Raw genomic sequence first — 22,749 nt, 5'->3', positions numbered from 1 at the left:
CAAGGGCCACTTTTCTATCAACTTTCAGTCATGAAGCTTCAGTCAAGCTACATTAATGCAGTGAACACTATGCCAAGATTTGTTATAATAAACAAATATTAAATCACACATTACATTTGAGTCTGTGTTTTGTTTCTGCTGTCTCAAAATACCAAACGCACACAGTAATAAGCTGCTGGAACTCTTATTCATATTCTTATAGACTACACGTCCTTATGTGTCTTTGTTAAAGACAGCATACATTACTTCATTCATGATGGCTTGGCTGGTGTTAGAAGATGCTAAATCTGATTAAAGTCTAATTCTGGCCCTCATACAGTCTGTCTCATACCACCCATGACTAAAACCATTAGGACCCCAGGGCTAAAACGGGGGTTCGCTGTGCTACTTTTGTAGTCTGCATGCAGAAACAAGAGGCTGTGAGTGTGTGTGTGTAGCAAAGTGATTTGTCATACTCACAGCACACTTGGCTGAACAAAGAAGTCCCCTCTTTCAGTAACATCACAAAGCCCAGCTGTCGCTACGCCATGATTGGTGGAAAGCGCCTGCTCTGTCATGTGATTGGTGCGTAGCCCAGGGGCTCAGTTATCATGAGTCAGCCCCTTTTTTTCCCTTCTGCATGAGACGATGGAGGAGGGGGAGAGATTGACAAAGTGGGAGAGAGAGACAGACGGTGCAGAAAGGTAGTAAGAAGAGATTTCTTTGGGGGGAAATTTGACCTTTCTATAAAAACAAAAAACCCTTAAAAGAGGGAAAGTCTAAATGAAGCAGAAATGTCAACAGAAAACTTTATTAGAAAACTGTGTGGCCTCACACAATACACAAAAGATACAGAAGGGAATGCTAACTTTTTTTTTTCAATTATGTACTCAAAAATATCTGTATAAACTGGAAATAAATTGTCTCAAGATTCTAAACTGTTCATCAGTTCAACCCCAATATTCAAACAGGAAAACATGAAAAAAAGGAACATGTAACATGGGGATCCGCTTCATTGTTGAAGTCCAAAGTTCAGCGGGAGAAGGCAAAGTGTCCGGATGCGTCTTTCTACAGATGTACTAATCATTTCAGTGTGTTTTATTATCTGAAAATGAAACCTGCACGAGACACATGAGTTATGAAAACGGATGAAGAGAACACATAGAAAAATGTGATACACTCTGAAAGAGATGAAAAATAAAATCAGATCTCAAAAACAGCACTGAAAGGAAAAGTATGACTGTAGTGAGTGTGTGTGTGTGTGTGTGTGTGTATGTCCGAGGATGAGCTGATTGCACCAGGACTGACACACTCGTCACAGAGTGTGTGTGTTAGAAACGTCTGTAGTAGCGGTGCGGGGGTCCGTAGTGCATCGGCAGGTCCATGACGTCCATGTTGTGGTGATGAGGGTTGACGGGAGGGTTGTGGTGATGAGGGTGGTTGTTGTTGTTGTTGTTATTGTTCAAGGGGGGCAGGTGTTGTAAAGGGGGTACGTAGGGGGCCGGGGGCAGCCGGGGAATGATCATCTGGTACATCCTGCCCTGGGGTGGAGCCGGTGGGTAGCGGGCACGAGGAGGCACGAAGAGGGGAGCTTGTACCGCCTGTGGGTGAGGAGGGACCGGGGGGTTCGGGTTTGGTGGGTTTTCGAGGGGGGGACCCACACGTGGCCGCTTGGTGTCTGTGATGGGCTCCGGAGGAGGGCCGACCCTCTTCCCTGAATTATCTGCGAGGAAAAAAAGGGAAGTTATCGATGAAGCAGCAGCTTTATCTGATCTTCCAGTGTGATTTAATAACATGTTGACGTGTTGTTAGACTTCCCGAGAAGTTTCATTCTAACCCGTGTACGCCCCCGCCTGCCTTACAGACTTTACACAAACACATTCAGACAAACCAAACACAGGAAACACCCCTACAACTGCTGCCGGTTAATGCTGTAAACAGCCAACTTGTCTGAATAAATAATGGTCAAAAAGACAAAGAGGAAGCAGCAGAGAGGAAGAATAATGTTGCTGCAGTGCAACGTTTCCCTGCTGAAGGACATAATTCACATTCTACATCGGTCTAAATGAAACTGGTGATTTACAGGACAGAAACACTGAGCAATAATTAATAGTTTAACAGTTGTGCTGTGGAAACTGAACACAATGACTCACCTGCAGACTTCTTATTCAGCTCTGCCTCTCCTTCCTTCTGGATCTCCTGAATGATTCGCTCGTCGTCTTGCTGCAGAAGCACACACACAGAAGTTGTTGTTAGTATGTTCAATAAGTTGAAGACAACGACTGTTTAACTGTTTTATCCAAGTAAAATCAGACCGAGGTGGCAGATAATTAACTTGCAATCCAACACAACACAACAGCAATACTTTTTTTTTTATCACTTTGAATCTTTAACAATACTATTATCAATAATGCTACTATGAGATAGTTTCAGACAGATAACTCTGGTCATTTCTGCAGTTGTAGCTTGTGGTGTTGACAGAGTAAGGCGTTGCTGAGACAATCTGCAGTGGACGTCTAGCTTCAGACACTTGTAGGAGAACACATAAGGCAGCCTGAGCTGTCCAGTCAGTGTATAGCTTATGGTGGTAACATACGTATGGTCTTTAGATATGGTTTGACCTTGTAATGCACAACAATAATTCAAGCTTTAGCCAACACACTGCTGGTTTAGCTGCAGGTTTATTGAGTCTGGAGAAAAGGGTCTCCAGAGAGGTCAGGGCTACTGTGGTGGGTGGGACTGCCGTGTCAAAGAACATGATGAAATGTCCCCTTTCACAAACCCTCCAATGGCCCTCTGGTTACCAGTATTTATCCATTTCTTGGCAATGCCTTCCAGACTAGCTCTTGGCCAGCTCTGGTGCCTCTCTAGAGCTGCTGGAGGAGCTCCAGCTCATTAACTGCTCAGGGACTAATTGTTGCTTCTGGTTGCCAGTGATGCTGTGGCCAGGTCACCGTGGGCTAGCATGGAGTCAGATGGTCAGGGTCAAAGTGCAATGGGGAGATAGTGCCAGGCAAGAATCTGCAAAGTTAGTTATCTTCAAAAAGAATAAGCTCATTGGCAAAGAACACGTCACACACGTCTGAAAAATTACCGTGGGGTCGGTCCAGAGGGAGCACTTGCGGCAGTGGCGGCAGGGAGCGCCAGGAGAGCGGGCGTGCTGGCAGAAGTGGTTGTAGCCAGTGATGGGCTCTCTGCAGAGGTAGCACATGAAGCTGCCGCAGCGGCATGACATCCGGTTGCAGCCCTCCGACTTGACCAGGCCCGTCCCGCACTTTACACACTTCCTCACCCGAGCTGCTGTCATACGCTCCTCACTGCAGCACAGGAAACAGGGACAGACATCAGTGAAGACGGGGAGAGACAAAAGCTTTGGTTCAGCACAAGGACGGTTTGGCCATGGGGGTTATGCAGTTAGTCAGAAGGTTTGTATGTGTATCTGTTGATGGATCAATGATTTTATGAACTGCAGGATGGAGTCCTACGGGGACATTAAAGTATATCTTATCATATCTTATGTTTAAACAAGGGAGATGCTAACCCTACAACCAGCTGACAACAGGAAAATACATGATAAAGGGCACCATATAATGTTATATCAGGATCATGATTTATCTGATCAAGGAGAAAACACAGAGAGCTTTAAAAACAAGTACAAACAGATAATAAAACATTAAAAGATAATTCTCAATATCATAGCTCCATTCTGAAAATAGTTTGCAGATGAGCGTAGAGGTAACAAAGTCCACTGAGGCCCCAAAAGCCCAAAATCAGGACAGGGATAATGTTGCTGTTGTGATTCTTTCAGTTGTCCTGTTAAAATCATCAGGTCAGTGCTGCTCAGACCTGCTCCACTGATCTTTCTACCAGTCCACTTCCTGTCTCTTTCAGCACCAGGAAGCAAGAAGATCTGTGAACGGCTCAAAACAGGAAGTACTGCCTGTGGGCCGGCTGGGTGACGGGAAGCAGCCGGCCTCTCCACTTCCTTGAGTGTTGTCCGGGAAACTGAGCTGTTTACCCAGCATCCCCTCTGAATGAAGAGCAGGAGGGACAGCGGGAAAACAGAGATGCCCTCACAGAGACTAAATGTTCATGGGTAGAAAACACTAAGAGTACTGTTTGAGTTTTACTATGTTTAAAATAATTCTTTCTCCTGTCAACTATTAATACATGAACGTTAATACTGTCCTGTACGGACCATGACAGGAGACTTCTGGGAACCTGCTTGTGGAACTGGTTGTAGCGTGTTTTTGATGGGAACTGTCTTAAATCAGAAAACAAGCCAACAGTAGAAGATGCTAAAAAACAAAAGCAATATGGTAACAAGTGAAAAATCACTTAAGAGAGGGACTGATTGGTAGCAGAGAAAGGAAATGGCATCTTATTCTGAAAGGCCTGGTGTGAGTTTCAAAAGGTGGGAAAAAGTGGTGTCATCTAAAATAAATAGATCTTAGCAGCACAATTTTTAATATTTAGCATATGTGTAATGTTTTAGAGTTTATTAAGACTCCTGGCCCAAAACCACAATGCTTCATATAATCCTATCATCACATCATCACGAGGAGGTAAAAGTCTGTATATGTCCTCTGCAAATGAGTAGCATAGATGCCTTTGTGGTGCTGTGTTGATAAAGGAGTCTGGTTTTCTTCTGTGAGACCACTTACAAGAGCACCCTCATGCGGATCTCGTCCCTCTCCAGGACCTGCTCACACGTCTTCCCAACGTGCTGCTTCCACTGGACATGGCACTTTCTACAGCTCTCCTGAAGAAAAAAAGAAAAGAAAGGAATGAGACGAAAGGTCACGAGTGATTGAACAGAATGACAAAGCGAAAAAGTTGAATTGTTGCATTATAATCTCACTGAACGTTTATTCCCTTCTAAATTTCTTAATGTGTCATCAGGTACTAAGAGAGGATCCCACGTTTCCACACCACATCCATCACTGCTCCTCCTCTACCATTACTCCAGATCCTGCTGAATAAGAGGAATCCTTCAGGCAGGACAGTCCTCCACAGTGTCTGCTCTATATGCTGCTGCTGCTTCCACTGCAGGGACTTGGACTTGCACACACACACTGACTGAAGGGTGTGTATGTATGAGGTCGCAGGACGTAGCCGGTGACAAATACAGGGTTTCCTTCCCAGGTTGAGGGTCAGACTGTGCTGCATCAGCTGTCAAATGCCACGCTCTTCAATATTAGATGAGCGGATTCAAATATTTATGGTGACACCACTTAGCTAAGGGTTAGCAAAGGGAGGCAACCCCTAGCTAGTGTGTGTGTGTGTGTGTGTGTGTGCAGTTTTGTTGTGCGTTTCAGCTACCACAGGCTCTCACAGCATTCACTGAGACAGCTGTGTGTGTGCAAGGTCAGCCAGAGGGTGGGGAACTGGGCTGGAGACACCAGAGTTTTCGTTGGCATTTGGAGCGGTTTGGATGGAAACACTGAAAACTATCCAAAGTCAAATTGTGGAGCCGAGTTAGTAGCTCCGAGCTAAGGAAGAGCCCTTTTCAAACACGTAACAGATGAAAAGTAGACCAAATGTGTTCACATTTTTGTGGTGTTTCTGATTTATATGGGAGTGTGTGCGTGTGTGTGTGTGTGTGTGTGTGTGTGTGTGCAGAACTGGACTTGAGTGTCAAGAAAAAACCCAGATCACACAAAGACAGGGAGGCAGAGAGTGCGAAGGGGAGGAGGACAGGCAGAAGGCAGAGTGATGAAAGATCACCCCCTAGTGGTAACCTGAGACCGGGAAGTAGGACGACATGAGAGCGAGCGGTGACAGAGTCTGTGTGTGTGTGTGTGTGTGTGTCTGGGACCTGTTTGACAGGCAGTTGAAAAGCAGGAACACACCTGAGTTCTTATAGTGTGGCTAAAAATACAGCCGGTGACGTCGGAGTCAACCCTTGCACTGGGCGTGTCTTCCCCGCCCCTGGGTGACTAATTTAGGTGAGAGTGGTTGTATTGTGACAAAGACACACACACACACACACACACACACACACACAACTTTATGATGTACAAATGGCAGCAATGTGAGCAACTTGAAGTAGCTGAACATGCACTATTTCAGTCTCTACATGCACTCGTTCACTCCTCCCATCCATCCTGTTCTAACTTGTCCTCCATCTCCATTCACTGCACTCCTTTCCCTCGGGTCCTACCCTCCCCTACCTCCCCTTCCATCCCCATCCCCTCACCGGCCAGCATCGCCTTCCTCTGTCTTCATTCATACCTTGCCTCTCCTCCTCTTTATCCCTCTCTTTTTCTATCTCTTCTCTCGTGGTGCAGGCTGCAGCAGCCCTTATAAGGCAGTGCAAGCAGCTTGCAGAGCTTCTGATTGGGGGGCCGCATCAAGCCTATGTGCGTTTGTGTGTGTGCACGAGTGTGTGTGTTTTTTTTGTGGGGAGGTGGCTTTTTACTGCAATCAAATCTGCAGAGCAAAGGGCAGGTAGGAAGAGAAGAGCTGCATGACATCGCACGACAGTGTACAGCCGATGCTTCTATTGCAGAAGATGAGATGTGTGCAGCATGTGTGATAATGTTTGAGATGCCAACTGGTGCAACACAACACAACACAACAAAACACAACAAAACACAACACACACTCTCACAAAATCCAGCTCTTGTCTGCACAGTGACAGCCTTCCAGTGGCCTACATTTCACATTCCCCTGCTTTTATGAAGTAATCATGCACAGGCCAGGAACAAGCCTGTCCAAATGTCCTCATAACCACATGTGGAATACATTAGTGTCCGCATACTGTATGTGTGTGTATGTGTGTGTAGGTCAGACAGAGCCAGGGGAGGGGAGCAGAAGAGAGGGAGGGGAATCTGGGTCAAACTTGATCTGAACCACATTTGAAATGGTGGAACAAGTGTGTCCAACCAGTGAGAAACCAGTATGAGGGGAGTGGAAAGTGCAGGCAACCAATGAGGCGGTGGCGTGGGAGAAGGCAGGCGGGATTGTGGAAGTGTGTCAGTTACATAATGAAGCCCCTCCCTGCTCACAGACCGAGCAGGCTGTGCGGCCGACTGTACAACGACCGTCTGCAATGCTGCTAATGCTGATGGCGACCAGGGGGCAAGATAGAAAATGTATTTAAAAAAAACACAGCGAAGCTAGCATGTGTAATAATTATATTTTTACTCATTAGTTTTCGAGGGGGTTTCCACCACAGAGAGGGGAAACAGAGACAACACACACCACAGCCGCCACACTTACACACACACGCACATCCTGATTCATATACATATTTAAGAGGAAGCAAGTTGCTGTTAACTTTCTGCAGAATTTCACTTTTTGAGCGCTGTTCCCTTCATAAGTCAAACGTGTCCATTTAAAAACCAGTGAGTAAAATACTGTAAACAGGTTGGTTTCTAGTAGTTGACCTTAATCTGTAGTTGTCTGCAGAACACCATGCAGAAAAGGACCAGACCAAAAGATATCTGGAGCATGTCTAACTTTTTGGTGTCTTTGGGTGTGTATGAGCATGTAATGGGGTGCAGCTGTGCAGTCACAATGGAAGGGCAGCTACTGTGAACCTCTGGCTCCACCTACAGGTTAATGGACAGGATTGCAGGAGAAAGCAAGGACATCCATAACTGCACTTCTGCAAATATCTGCTCAGAGGTTTGTGTGATTACATTAAAGCTCTGTTGCTTTTCAGGAACTGACTGACAGCTGCACCCGCTCACTGCAAAGAATTGTTTTTTTTTTTAAATAGAAGACTATGGTTTAGACGGAGGAACTATGATGTAAAATTATCCTTTATAATCTGACCAGAGACAAAAGGTTCTGTGTGCTATGGAAGGATTCTGTATCACAAAATACTAACAGGGTATTTGAGCCTTTTTCAGTTGGGGCAGAAGTAGGAGCTGCCCCTCGTCCTAATATCGATACGAGTGGCACCCAATACTTCCTTATTTTGTGAATGAAGCGGTGCTCAAGTTGTACTTTCCAAGGGGTCTGTGTTTGACCAGTAATTAAGGGTCAGACCTGCAAACACTGCCCTTGTAGTTCCTGAACTATCAGAGAGAACCGCCCCCCTTTGAGCGTGGACTTTTTTGACACTTGGAACTATCGTACAGGAACAAAATCTAATCCCCGGTTCCTCCGATCGACCACGTTTAGTTCCTCAAAAAGGTTCTTGGTCCTCTGGAAAAGTTCCTGTGGTGGAAACACCCTATAATATAACAACTATGCAGTAATGCACTACCCAGCCTGCTGAGTGTTTCTCAGTGTCTGTCCTGCTGTGAGTGCCATTTAAAGTCAGATGTATTACAGTCCCATTACTGAAAGTGGTGTTGGAGAGTATGTAATAGGGTTGTAATGCAACTAAAAACGTTTTTTTTGTCCGACAATATCTTTGACAAGCTGAAACCAGAAAAAAAAAAAGTAATTTCTGCTTGATAATGATGATTAATTCCCTGTCAATCGACAGCAAATTGAGTGACTAATCATTTCAGCTTACACAAATATGGGCTTAATACATGCTTTGAATCAAAGACAATTATCCATTTAACAAATACAAGATTATTAGGTCAGTTACTGGCAGACTTGATGTCATGGTGTCATAAGATGAATACACACATTTATTATATCGGGTGTGTTGACACAAACTCGTCTATCTCTGTACCGCCTATTCCATGAAAGCGTGTGTGTGTGTGTGTGTGTTGAGTTACAAAGAGATTGTGGTGGTGTGGCAGGAGTGAGTGTGAGACACAAGAACAGTAACAAACAGAGACAAAAACACATCATGAGAAAGAAGGCAGGGTTTTTGTGGTGAGAGCGAGAATATGATTGTAAGTATGTGTGTGTGTATGAATGTGTGTATGTTTCAGCCAAATAATGGAGATTTTTAGACATGAATCCATGTGACAGCCTTGGCAGACACAAAGCAAAGCCTCCCCCCTGCATTCCTGAGACAGAGGGAGGAGGCCCGGAGATAAACAGAGAGGCAGACAGAGGTGGTGACCTCACCAGATGGAACCGTTTCATCACGTCCATAAAACTGTTCATCAATCTTTCCTCTCTCACTGATTTTGACCTCTGTCTCATGTCCAGGTTGCACTGACATGATTTATGCTGAAGTGGACACTGCATGCAGAGCTTTAAGTTTTTACTGTCACCATGGACTAAATTATACATGATGTCTCCTCTTGAAGTCAAATCCCTCTTTTTGTACAGTATGATCTGATACAAGTGATTACACCCATAGATGCATGTAGTGTGCAGGAGCCAAAGTTTACCTACACTGAACTGTGAAAATATTCCTTTACTTTTAATAGTCTGTACGGGAAAGAAAGTAGCAATAAAACAGCCTGGCTTATCCAAAACATGAAAGTGTTCAGTGAACTAAATAAATACAGTGTAGGACTGACCTTGCGGCACCGAGGGTTGGGACAGCTAAACAGAGACATGTCTTTGTCCAGCAAGGCTGGGAAGTTGCAAAATGGACACCTGAAAAAAGGCCAGAGATGGAGGAGGGTTAGGGAGTGACGGTGAGCGGAGATGTATGATACGCCCGTATATGAGACACAGAAAACCCAGACAAAAGAATCCCACTGTGAAGATACAAAGAAACATTATTTCAGTCCCCTTATGAGTGTACAGATTCCTTTTAAACCATGAATTTAAATCCATCAATGCTGACTAGATTGCAAGTTCAAAGTGCATTAAAAGCCTGAGATTGACAGTTGCATTTGTCAAACACTTAAAAACGAAGTTTGATTAGAATATTACCGTACTGAAACATTTAATAATTAACATACTGGTTTAAAGTATGAGTGACACTTAGTGTCTAGGCTGAAGGCTGTTGGTTTAGTTTATAACATTGGAAAATACTGAAAAATGTCCGTCGCACTTTCTTCACAACTGAGAAGCTGAACATTTGGCATTTTGGATTAAAGGTCCAGTGTGCAGGATTTAGTGGCATCTACCTCGCTTCACCCTCTCCTTCCAAGTGCAAAGGAGACGGTGCAGCCACTACAAAAAACGGGAACGCCCCTATCTAGAGCCAGTGTTTGGTTTGTCCCTTCTGGGCTACTGTAGAAACATGGCGGACTACATTGAAAGGTACCGGCAGTGGTCTGTGGATACAAATGGGCTCATTCTATGGTAACCAAAGATCCAACAGAGCCTCTTAAATGTTACACACTGGACCTTTAATTCATCATCAAAATTGTTGCTAGGTCACGTTAACAGGTTTATCTTTGGCTCTATAAAGAATGTAAACATTATGAAACAAAACATGTTTGCAGCAATCAATAATGTAAAGAGCACACAGACACACACACACTTACCGCACAAGTTCGTCAGCACAGGTGGCAGCGACTGCCTCCTCCGCCTGTCTCTCATAATATTTACACAGTATGTTCTCTGGTAGGACCTTCTCCAGCTCACACACTGGGTAGGAGCACGGGCAGCCCCCCTCCATGCAGCTCAGCTCCGACTGCAAAGTGAACACACACACACACAAACACAGGTTAACACACAAGTAGTCACAAACACACAGGTACGTTCACAAGCACCTGCGGCTCACTCAGTACGCAGATACTTAGTTTTATCAGATTATTGTATGTAAATGGAGGGAAATAAACAATTTACAAACACCTTTTATTATCACGCAATCTAATACAACAATGTAACAAAGTACTTCCTCATAAAGATGAACCAGCACCGAGGAGAGGATTTATTACGGAGCTGTTTTATTGGATTGCATTAGATTATACAGCGAATGGAAAAAACTCTGTGTATTACATGTAACTACAGTAATCACATTTATTTGAAGAATTCTCCAGATCAGACAGATTTTAATACAAAGTAATTTATAGTTGCCTGGCAACATTTGCAGTTATGTCCTATTGTGAGGAAAACAGTATGAGTGTGTGTGTGTGTGTCCATACCTTTCCAGAGCCAAATACTGCCTCCTGAGCGTATTTGACCAGGCACTCTTTACAGAACAGGTGGCCATCTGAACACTGCGTCATCTTCTCGAACGCAAACTCCCCGTAGCAGCAGCCACACTCAATCAGCTGGCCGTCCTGAAGAAAGAACCACACATAGACACGATTTATGTAACTCTGAGCTTTTCAAGCAACTAATCTACAACGTATTCTACAAGTAAAATGCTTGTGAAGGACTTAGAAAACTTTACATTCAGTTTGACTTTGAGGTAAAGACTGGATCTATTTTAATCCGGGTCCCAACATTACTCTTGGTGTACTCAGAATAATAACGCAGCCAGTGATTCCCACAGGATGGCAGTTTAGGTGTGGTGGGGAAGGAGACTCATTTCACTTAACTCTCTAACTGCTTTAATTACCTAGCTCTTCTGTAACGTTACACTTTTTCACAAAAGCCACACACACACCTACTCTGGTCTGTGTCTCTCACACACACAAAGACTTGCCTCGCCCAGCCTCTCTGTTTCTCTCTGTCTGAGTCTCTGTTCATTTTCTTCAGCAGTAAGTTTTACAGAGTCGCCCAAAAAGCACGACTCACGTATGGGTTTTTTTTTCACTTGCGATTCAGTTTTAACATCAGCAGGTGAGCCGCGCGCGGAGGAGGCTGGTTGATAATGACGGTGCTTATCAAAGCGACTGCAAACAACATAGTACCGAATGACATTGGCACCAGCTGATGTGTTTACTGCTGTTCACTCTTGCTTGGCCTGGTCCGCACTGGTAAAATAAACAGCGTATCTGCGCCAGAGAGCGTCTCTCTCGGTGTGTGTTTCTCTGCAGAGCAGCGTGATTGTCACTACACTGCACAGGAGGGGCAGAGCGAGGACAGATTTCCACTTGTTAATCGCAGATACTTGTACTTGTTGTGGAGATAGTTTTCTGAAGCAATGGCGCAAAACACAATGTTAGAGAGAAGTGTAAAAATATATTTTCGTTATTAAACTATGGCGGGGAAAATTAGACCGTAGTGGCCTGTCATAGTCTAGGTAATTAATGGGAATGTAGCTATCTTAAAACACACATACAGCAGCAACCATGTGACTGACCAGTACTATCTTGGACAAGCCTATGAATGTGTACTCTTTGGTAAAAACAATGTGAAGACTTTTTATCTAGTCATCAAGATGTCAATCATGTTTTCAGTAAATGTTAAATCTACCATGTAATACCTGCTGTATCGTGTCATTTTATACCACAATATCATATACTGGAAATATTTGATATACCTAGACTAGGCTTAGTCAACTGCCCCTTTGAGATGACCACATACAGTGTGAGTCATTGTGAAGGTTACATCGGTGTGGTTGAGGTGTGTGTGGTTCCTACCTTCTTGTATTCATCCTCATTGACCTGCAGAGCCAAGAGGAAGTCCTCATGCTGGAGAGAGAAGGAGAAATTCATTAGCACAGGCTAAATGGTAAACAAACTGTACTGTCCCCACTGGTGTGACTGTGACACTGTGTGTGGGTGTTTGACTGATGGATTACCACCTGTGACAACTAAAGTGTAAGTGAATCGGAATATCTCACTGGTACTTTACATGCGCCACAAAAACAACAACATTACAACATGTAATTTAAGTAAGAATAATGTGTTATAGAAGTTCAATGTTATTTAATCTTTGACACTTGCACAGTTATGTGTTAACATTTTCACAAATCATTTGTGAACTCACAGGATTTTTGTTATTTTATGCTTTTAGCAGCTGGTATTAAAAATCATACCGTTATATTCTCCAGAAATGGAGCAGATGCTAATTGAGCAGCACTAAACTACAACTGCTTTCTGTATACATGATTTTTTATTATTTAAGTCACGATTAAAAATAATTTATAGTCAAGTTGAAAAAAATAAGTACATTTGCCTTTATTTGTAAAGCCTTTACACAGGGCATACTAATATTATGCTGATAGAAACTATAAAACTTATACTGACAGTAAAATACCCTAAACTCACTGCTCAGGAGCCTAAAACAGAATTTACTATACCTGTACATTATAATAAAGAAAGAGGGAAGTTGGTAAAAGTCTTGATATTGGATGACAGAAACATCATGAAACATCAAAAATAAGTGTCACACCTGTATCTGTCTGTGTGTGTGTGTGTGTGTACCTCTGCCCATTCCTTGGCCTTCTGCTGATAAAATGTAAGCTCCTTTTGCAGAGAAGCCTCCAGATTGTTGTATGTTCTGCAGTAACGACGGTCATTCTCCAAGAAATACATCCTCTTGTCAAACTTCACTGATCCTGGTGGAAAGAGGAAACCTAATGAGTGAGACAGCCTGCAGCACCGGTTATGAACTGAAACAGTATTTCTATAACGCTGACTGAAAAGAAACAAAATCAAAATGTCCTCCCGTGAAGCACCTGCAGATGTGTAGTCTTTTTAGGTTTTGCAAATTAAAGAATAGCAGCAAGGCATTATCAATAAACAGAAAACCACTACATACACTGCAGGTACTGTATGTACATGCAGGTGGGTGCATAGATGTGGTGTGACAGAGACAAGTGCAAAGGTTTCTTTACCATGCTCAAAATGGAAATCAATGTAGCAGCGCTCAGAGGAGGCTCTGCTCCGTCGTCTCTTTCCTGAGGGGTCGCCTGAATCTTGCCACTTCTTCAGAGCTTCGCATAAGGCCTGCAAGAGCCGGAGTTAGAGAGACATTTGTAAAAGAAAGAAAGAAGGTAGAGAAAGGGGAGGGTTGTGATTCCGTTCCTAAGGTGGAAGGCGTACTACGAGACCACGGGTACCTTGCGTGTGATTGCATAGTGTCCCTTCAGAGCATTGAGGGCCCATTTGATGTCCTGACAACTGAGCATCCTGAAATCCGCCATGAGCAAGTCGGCAGCCTGCATCACAGCCTCCGGTCCCACTGTGCCCAGTTTGGCATAGTCAAACAGGTCCTCAGTCACCTGAAAAGACCCAGAACAGAGGCATAAACACAGCACCCTGACCGTGAGATATCTGATCCAAAGACGTGTTTGGAGCCGTCATCAAAATAAATATTGTCTGACTGTAATTTTGCCACATGAGGCTTTTTTTCTGACTGTAGGGAGGAAGAGGGAACAGCTGAATAATCAGGTTTCAAGGCAGAAGAGACTGAAGGTCTGTTAGAGCAGTGCTGCTGTCTGCTTATTTGTGTGAGCTAGTCAGACAGCCTGAAGTAAGATTGTTCTTCCCTGTCCAATGCTTTCATATGTGAGTGTATAGTAATGTCTGCTTGGGGAAAGAACAATACAGATAAAGTCTCCTTTCCATGTGAAACAATCCCAGTGTAGATGTTCACAGACAGCCCTACCTCTGTCTGGGTGTCTCCAGACTCCAGTAGGATGCTGGTTGGAGCTGCTGTGGCTGCTGCAGTCTCCCTCCTTGGATAATCGGGGTTCTCCAACAGCAGGTTACAGATACTGGAAACACAGCAGAGGGGAGCTGCAGGTAAACAAGCTTGCATGGACAAACACGCTGTTACAATTATAGCTGTCAGCCAAAAGAGAGAAAAGTCAAATGTACAAATTTGGTACTGCGCCCTGTTGTATATGTGGCAATGGAGTTTACACCGAACACATTTTTCTGCATTCTACATTGATTATGGCTTTGATAAATACACTTAAATAACAGTATTGTTAACAAATGACAATATGACTATCAACAGATCATTTTCACTACTTTTGTCTATTTTTGCTGAGAACTGAAAAAAACCCACTGAATTTCCAACCTGTTAACATGGGCACTGAAATGAAAAGACTAGACTGGACTAGATAAAAGGCTCAATTAATCCACAGTTACTCATTTAAATTCCCCAGAAGCTGAATCACTCATCATAGCTCAGTATGAAGTAGTGGAGAAAAAAAAAGGTTGAATCTTCTTACACATTCAAGTCTTTCACATTATTTTTTTGGATCAGTTCTGCTACATAGGCTTCTTGGATATCTGGGAATAGATCCAACTGTAGAGGACACACAAAGAGTTGAACAGGTGAGATACAGTTGGGACAGAGGAGGTGAGAAGTTACCCCATAATTAAAATCATACTGTTCGACTGATAATAGAGACAGTTCCAATGCATGAACCGTTTACGTGATACTCACAACACCAGCGATAAGGGTTCTAATGAGGGGCTGCTGCTCCACTCTCTCTCGGGGTGCTGAGGGACCCGGCCTTGCGTCCTCTATCTGGGGAATGTCCTCAGGTGCAGGAGGAACGGTGACCACACCGGGGGCTTGGTTAACCCTTTCTGCGTTTGGAGCTGGAGGCAGAATGAGACGAGCCTCTCCTCCGTGGTGGGGGACTGACGCTGTGGGGGCTGGAGGAGCGTGATGGTTAGCGTTTACATTAGGCACCCTGGAGGCGCCGGCCTGTGGCAGAGGATTGGGGACAGCCTCCCCGGGCGCCTGGCTCCCCAGGATGATCCGGTGACCTGCCTCTGGAGGTCCTAGTCTCTCTGGGGCTGCAGCTATTAGCACCGCAGGGGGGATCACCGGTATCACCTGAGGGGGCTGAGGGGCCTGGACCTGGGGCTGGGCCGGGGCCTGGGCGAGGGGCTGTGGTTCAATCTGAATGAGATTGCCCTGCATGCGATTGAGCAAGGCAGGCTGCAGCAGGGGCCTGAGCTGTAGCTGGGGTTGAGTTATTAGAGCAGAGGCTTGGATGCTCGGCTGCTGGGGAAGAACAACTAGTTTCACCTCCTTTACCTGGATGAGGTGGGGCTGTAGGGTGGTCGTGGACTGGGGCTGCGTGGATGTATCGGGCTGAGACTGCGTCTGTGTGTGAGAGTGTGCGGTTGACGTACTGGCCTGAGGATTGTCTTGCGAATGAGTACTTGTACTAGCCTTTTCTTGAGTCTTTGTAGAAGAACTTGCAACCGCGCAAGAATAGTGTGTGGCACTGGTAGAGGTTCTCGGCTGGGGATCCACCATTACATGTGCTGAAGAGCCAGCGTGTGGCTGTACGAGTCCAGATGTGCTGGGCTGAGGCTGAAAAAGTACTTGTAAAGGTGCTCTGGATGTAGTGGCGCTAGCCTTGGCATTTGTGGAGGTAGATGGGGTTTGGGAAGAAGAAACTGCATGGAGCTCCACTTTTATATGTGCTGACGTACCGTCCTGTTGCTGTGAGTTTGTGGTAACTTTTGGCTGAGACAGTGTGTGTGATGAAGAGCCAGGGTGTGGCTGTGTGTGTCCGGGACTGCTATACTGCACTGGTGTTCGTATGGCTGGCCTTACTGCGGAGGAGTTGGCCTTGGCATCTCTAGAGGTAGAGGGGGCTGAACCAGGGTCCCCTGTGGGAACCCCAGAAGTTGCGCTACTATGATCCACAACTTGAATTGGGTTGTGCGAGGCCCCGCTCCATTTAGCTGCTGGGCGAATCACATGTCTGCGTGCTGGAGTCAGTGGCTGCAGAAAAAAAAAAAAATTGTTAATTGTGTTGTAACTACTGCAACTTCTGATCATAGTAGAACAAACGAAACACGTTTACACACTAAAACTTTTAGCTTTTGTGTACAAAGTAACAGGAAAGGTCCAGATAACTACAGAAAATGATATAGAAATCGATTTAAGAACAGAGTTCATCAGTCACCTCCAGTATGCTGATGTCGTCATCATCTGCGTCGTCTGGGACTAAAACAGGGCTGCCAGGTACCAGAGTCACAGGCTCCTCATCAGAGTCATCAGAAATGGTGATGAGCTCCCTCTTACGCGTGCGGGAGCCTATGCAGACACAGTGTAATATCAATACTAGGAATATGTATGATGTGTGGATATTTATGGAAAGTAAAAAAAAAAAAGCTTGAGCCAGTATTGAGTTTTTATGATGAACTGATTATGTTGGCCAGAAACATTCTTGTTTATACCGTTTATGTTTATCTTTGTTATAGTACATTAATCCCTGTGGGGAAATGTGTCCTCTGCATTTGACCCATCCAAACTTGTTTATGAGCAGTGGACAGACAACAGCTCCAGTTCTGTGGCCAGTGTCAAGGGCAAGAGTAAAGGAGACTACAGGCCCCATATAAAATGCTAAAGTATAGAATGTAGTCTTTACGTCTGAACTTGTTTGTTCACTTAGTAAAACAGATAGCAATAACGGTGGTAAAATAGTAAAATAGTGTGTAAAGGTATACCAAAGACTGAATTTGTTATGTAATTGGTTAGTGGAGCCATCCAGCACTCAGAAATATTCTGGTTCCTTATTTTCAAGGTACAATGTACAATGTATGTTTTATAGCCCAACTAATACAGGATTTGTAAGTCCGATATTGATATTTGCGACTTTAACAACTCCTATAATGACACAGACATAAACACGTAACCACATTTCGATAAGGTTCCCTTAAAGTTGTTTTTTTACAATTCAAAACATAAAATTAGCATTCCTGCACTTAAATTTCTTATTATTAATCGTCTGACATACACAACGATATGATACATGATGAGCAATGAGATCATAGCCGATCAGACTCAGGAACTGAAAGTATACACAGTATGACACAGGTCAGCTACAAAACTCACATTTGTAGTAAAAGAAAAAGTCTTTACAGTAGAGTTTCTTCTTTCTCACCAAGTGTTTTCATTTTCACTTTGGATAGCATTCCATTATTTAACATTTAAATAAATGTGACACATTTATCTTTATATCTGTGTTATTAAACATCACAGATATAAAGATCACACACAGTAATGTTGCTTACCATTAGGAACCACAACCTTGAAACTATGTCGTGCAGTACTGGTATAAACTGGAAATGTTGTAATACCAGGATGTATAGACCCTCTGATCTTGTGTGTGACAGATGCACACCGACGGTTGCACGTGTGTGTGTGTGTGTGTGTGTGTGTGAGCGAGGATACAAAAGGTGTGTCTGACCTTGGCTGCGGTGGACGTTGAAGCTTGCCAGGTGAATGACATCGTCATCGCTGCCTCCATCTGCCATTGTGAAACTACACTTGCCAGCTCCCTGAATCAGCCCAGACAGAGTCACTGCTCAATCAATACCATCTACTCCACACACACACACACACCACCACACAACACCACAACCACAGTTAAAGCTGGTATCCTCGGAACTTAACAATTTACAGATTACGTGTTCACTTCAAAATGTCAAAATTCTAACTTGTTACAAATTGAAAAGGGTTGGACTCCACCCTGGCACCATAAACAATCTTATGACACATGGTTAATAAAAACATTATATTCTACTATCCGATGTTAGCAAAGGAGAACTTAACAAAGAGGAAGCTCGTGATGCAGAGGACTAAAAGCATGAGGAGCAGGCTTTAACATTAGCTAGCAAACTGAGAGTTGATGTGTTGAGCCAACTTGATCCCACAAGAACATGCTGAAACATCCAGTCCGTCCTCTTCCCTGTCCAACCCAACCCTAGCTGCTCTAGATCTGATCAAAGTTGGCGTGAAATCAATGTAAATCTTACATGTTGTTGCACAGCCAGACGCTAACACAGCGAGAGGCTGCCACTGTTCAATGCTGCCTACATGGACTGGCGTTGCGTTCATCGCCCTGACACAAGGCTCAACGCTGTGTTATTATCTTAAGGCTGAAGATGCTGCAGCTAAAAACAAACATGTCAGGACAGCAATCGATCATTTCCGCGCAGAGAACAAACCCACTGCTCCCAGCTAAGCTAATGTTAATTAGCTTGGCTGGCTAGCTAGCTGGTGGGTTAAGTAGTTAGCTCACTCCTGTCGGGATTTCTAGCCATAACACTGCTGGGTAACAATGGAGTGCAGTCTAAGGTCTCGGTGTGAAAAAGACATGTGCAGATAAGAACAATACCGCAGCTTCGTGTGGGACGAGCAGTGTGAAAGGTCTTCTTGGTGGACTGACAATCCGTGAATATCGAAACAAACTGCCAAAACAAGAGCAGGAGCAACGTCACGCGTACAATGCCTTCCGCTACGTGCGGGCGGTGGCCCTCTGGGAAATGTAGTCACAGAGGGTTGCAGACATTGTAGTCCCGCTCAAGGCACGAATACACCCAGTCCCTGGACAGCGGATAGATGCTATTTATATGTACACAAGCCACAAGAGCAGCAGGAGTTTATAGCTGCGGACAGTCCTCCCTCCGAGCTCAACAGCATCATTATCGAGCTGCTGAAGAGGAAGGACATTAAAGTCAAACACTAACAATATAATTATGGTGTAACTGAAGGGTGTAATAATACAATATTAAAATAATAAAGGGAGAAAACATCAATGACAATCTGTATTTCCAAATGGGAGAGTCCTACATTATATTTTTTATTTAAACCCATCAAAAGGTACCTAATTAGATTAGATTGAATCTAATCTAACTTTATTGTCATTGCACAAGTACAGGTACATGGCAACGAAATGCAGTTTGTATCTAACCAGAAGTGCAAACAGTAAAGTGCAGAGTAATGTGCATATGTACAAAAATATGTATAATAACATTATAGATATATATATGAATATACTGGCAGGATATTTACATTATGAACAGTATTAACAGAATGAACAGAGTGAGGTGAATACACTAAGATATAAACGGCAATTAAGTTATTTACAGTATTAGATTGACATTATATACATTCTTATTAGAGATATTTACATAGTGTGTATTAGTTTAACTGATGTGTATTCATATAAACAAAGAGAGAATAATGCACACACAACACAAGGAATGTATTTTCAATTTAATTTCTTTTAATATAATCTTATTTACATTGTATTTTTTCATAAATGTTTAGTACATAGTAAGTTACAATACTCTTGCATCCATTACACAGTGAACTTAGAATCTAGAAAATGCAGATTGAAATAGTACTGCTTAACAGTCTTTAATATTCAATCTACAACAGATCCCAAGTTTTTCCACTTTACTCACTCAACATTTAGGTTTTTGATTTCATTCACTTCTATGGAGGATTAATGACATTGTTCATTCATGGTGGTCTTGAGGACGATGACTACTTTTTCTAACATTCAGGCTATGGAGAAAAAGAGATTGGCAGAGAAACACCAGGGCCACAAATAAAAAAAAAAAAGAAGATGGTGAAATGGATGATGAAACATGTATGAAAGGCTTATGAGATTTTATTATACATGTCACATACAACCCAATAATTCCTGAAACTGACTCCATCTTTCAGTCCCCGTGGCTCATTTTGTTAAATATCCAGGTCATGCCCTTTGGACCTCTCCATACCGTCAGTAGAGTTAAGATTTTAAAATTAGGGCTGGGAAGATCGATCCCTTTCACATCAAATAAATGTAACATGGTATTTAAAACACCAAAACATTAACAGTTTCCATACACTGACAAAAACATATTTCTCCGCAATAATATGAATGTTAAAAAAATGTAACAAAATTCAATAAAACCCACTTTGTGGATTACTTGAATTGCAAGTGAATTGACCCTTCAACTCTGGTAGAGGGGGTGGTGAAGAGATTAGTGTGGGCTCTTTGTAGAGCATATAGCAGCTTGGTCAGTAATCACTTAGTAATAAATAATAAAATATCAGAGTGGATCAGAGTGGTCGCAGATACAAACGGAAGAGACAAAAAGTCAAAACAGAGGAGCAGGCTCATTTTGATCATTTTTACAGCGTAACCGGGTGCCATGCCTGACACAGACACACACGCACGCAGACACACAAAAATACAGTCTCACTCTATCGCCGTCTCACATGCACTCACACAAACACACCTACATGCACACATTCTGATACACGACAGTGGTTAAACATGAAGCATGAATACTAGTCAATCAATCAGCTCGTCAGACAGAAAGACAAATCAGCCTCCGCCTCGTTCTTCACACGTCTGATTTTCAAAGTCTCTGTTCGCAGGCTCGCATGTGATTGGCTGATTCTGTCCGGAGACCCGAGTGTGTTGGGAGTCAAATTCGCTGTGGCCGTAGGCATTCTGAAGAATGACATCATAGCTTGTTAAAACTGAAGGATAAAAATGCTTCTTCAAAACATCTGAAAAAATTTTAAAATACTTTATTTTATTTTTTTGTTTGTTTTTCTGTTTTTTTCCCCTCCTGCTGTGCTTCCTCCTTTAACCCCCCAACAGTTCGGTGGTGAAGAAGGTGGCAAGAGACCGCATGTGTCCTTGTGATGCTTGGCCGCTCCGTATACTCTGCGCGTACTTGATATTCTGTTGATGTGTGTGTAAATATGTAAAATGTCAAATAGGTTGTGTGCAAGTGCAAGCGCAAGTGTGACTGTATGTATGTTGGTTTGGTTGTGGAGTCGTCACTCCACAGCAAAGCCGCAGGTCTCCTCCACAGCCGTCAGCAGTTTCTCGTAAAGTTTCTCGTAAGACTCGTAGGGAGGGATGTCTATCCGGTTAAAACTGGAGACAGAAAAGGATAATTAGTGGCATCAAACCTGACACTTTGGCAAATATTAAAAAAAGAGAAGCCTGCGTCTTCTTCTAGGTTTCCTTACCACGTGTGAGCTTTGGGCAGGTTGTCTGTGTTGGCGTCTATCAAATGGATGGTGAAGAGCCTTGGTCCTGCAGAACCTGTAGAACCTTACACACATATTCTAGTTATCACTGCTCTACTCTGGTACACAGAGAACTCAAATTCAAATGGTACAGTCTCAAAGATAAAAATAGTTTGCCAAATTAATCTTTGTATAGCTGTAAGATTAATCAGGTCTGTAGGTAACTCCATGCCCCGTATACACACACACATTAAAATGTATATATAAGAGTAAAATGTCCTCAAAAGTGTATCATAATTAAACTTAAACATAGTAAACAGGGATTGTTTCCTGTATATTTCCTCAAGGCCTTTGCTGTAACTTTCTTTAGTTAGGAAGACGGACCAAATGTTAGCATCAAATGAACATAACTGGTGTGTGTAACAGTAAGTGTGTGTGGCCTCTGAGCCAGTCCATGACCCACCCTGCAGCGCTTTGAACCCCTGTAAGGGGACTCTGGTGGAGCCCGTGACGAACTGCAGGAGGCGTCCTCTCCTCTCCTCACTGAAGGCCTCCACCGCCTGCCAGAACCACCGCACCACGTTGCTTTCACTTGTGCAGTGCTTCAGACGGGTGTTAGTCTTCCAGTCTGCAAGATCTATCTTCCCAAGTCCACCGATGATCAACTGGGTGGAGGGTGAAGAGGGAGAGGATTAAAATGAAGCAACGGCCCCTGAAGAAGAACTTTTTGTCCTCCTCTTTGTGTGTCCAAAACTAGAATAATTTGACTAAAACGACTATTAGAACATTCACAGATTTCATCCTGATCACAGGGGTATTGTTCACAGACAGCACATGTACCTCTAGTTCTTTATGGTCGAAAGGCTTGAGGAGGTGTTGGGGGATGAGCTCACTGAATCCCTTCTGAAGAGCCAGAAACTGGGCTTCAATCCCACGCATAAACCTCCAGTTCACATACAGTCTGAAAAAGACAAATGAGGCAGGCCAAATAAATATACCGCAATAAAGTGGCAAAGTATTGTACACAAAAACTCTCTGAAGACAAGATGGTATATTCTTTACACTCTGTATCAAGGGCACAGTCTATATAACACAAACAGTGTTTCACTGTTCTTACCTCACATATTCTTTTTTGTTGTCCTCTGTGACGGGGATATTGCGGCCATTAGGTTTGAGTTCATGTTGTAAGAACTTCCCAAAGGCATTGTGCTCCACACAGAATGTGTGGTCAAGGACTGAAGTGATGTCGTTCTCTCTGCACAAAGAGTATTACAATAAGTTAACACAGAAATAGAAACCTCCACAGGGGACAAGTGCAGGACATGAACTAAGAAACAGTTCACGACAAAACATAAAAAAAAAAAAAAA

The 22,749-nt window shown here is 43.4% G+C and overlaps 2 protein-coding genes across 2 annotated transcripts in view; both read right to left on the bottom strand.

Moving 5' to 3' along the window:
- Positions 1-774: 774 nt before the first annotated feature.
- Positions 775-18,871, bottom strand: rnf216 (ring finger protein 216). Its single transcript, XM_035655379.1, has 17 exons — positions 18,737-18,871; positions 17,807-17,938; positions 16,520-16,650; positions 15,034-16,335; positions 14,816-14,892; positions 14,245-14,353; positions 13,697-13,858; positions 13,472-13,583; positions 13,059-13,192; positions 12,273-12,323; positions 10,887-11,024; positions 10,284-10,432; positions 9,363-9,441; positions 4,644-4,741; positions 3,074-3,296; positions 2,133-2,202; positions 775-1,702 (listed from the first exon to the last, which is right to left on the bottom strand). The coding sequence occupies exons 2-17, from the start codon at positions 17,871-17,873 to the stop codon at positions 1,311-1,313; spliced, it is 3,294 nt and encodes a 1,097-aa protein (XP_035511272.1). The 5' UTR covers positions 17,874-17,938; positions 18,737-18,871; the 3' UTR covers positions 775-1,310.
- Positions 18,872-19,609: 738 nt separating this feature from the next.
- smurf1 (SMAD specific E3 ubiquitin protein ligase 1) overlaps positions 19,610-22,749 on the bottom strand; it is a 4,555-nt gene continuing 1,415 nt past the window's right edge. Inside the window, 5 exon segments of the mRNA XM_035655490.1 lie at positions 19,610-21,286; positions 21,382-21,457; positions 21,845-22,046; positions 22,222-22,342; positions 22,499-22,654. Of these exon segments, the coding sequence (XP_035511383.1) occupies positions 21,187-21,286; positions 21,382-21,457; positions 21,845-22,046; positions 22,222-22,342; positions 22,499-22,654 (655 nt within the window). The 3' untranslated portion in view covers positions 19,610-21,186.

This window comes from Morone saxatilis, unplaced genomic scaffold, assembly GCF_004916995.1.
Source record: "Morone saxatilis isolate NCDOM2014 unplaced genomic scaffold, NCSU_SB_2.0 Contig14, whole genome shotgun sequence".
Lineage (NCBI taxonomy): Eukaryota > Metazoa > Chordata > Actinopteri > Moronidae > Morone > Morone saxatilis.
This window is presented reverse-complemented; position numbering and strand designations above follow the sequence as displayed.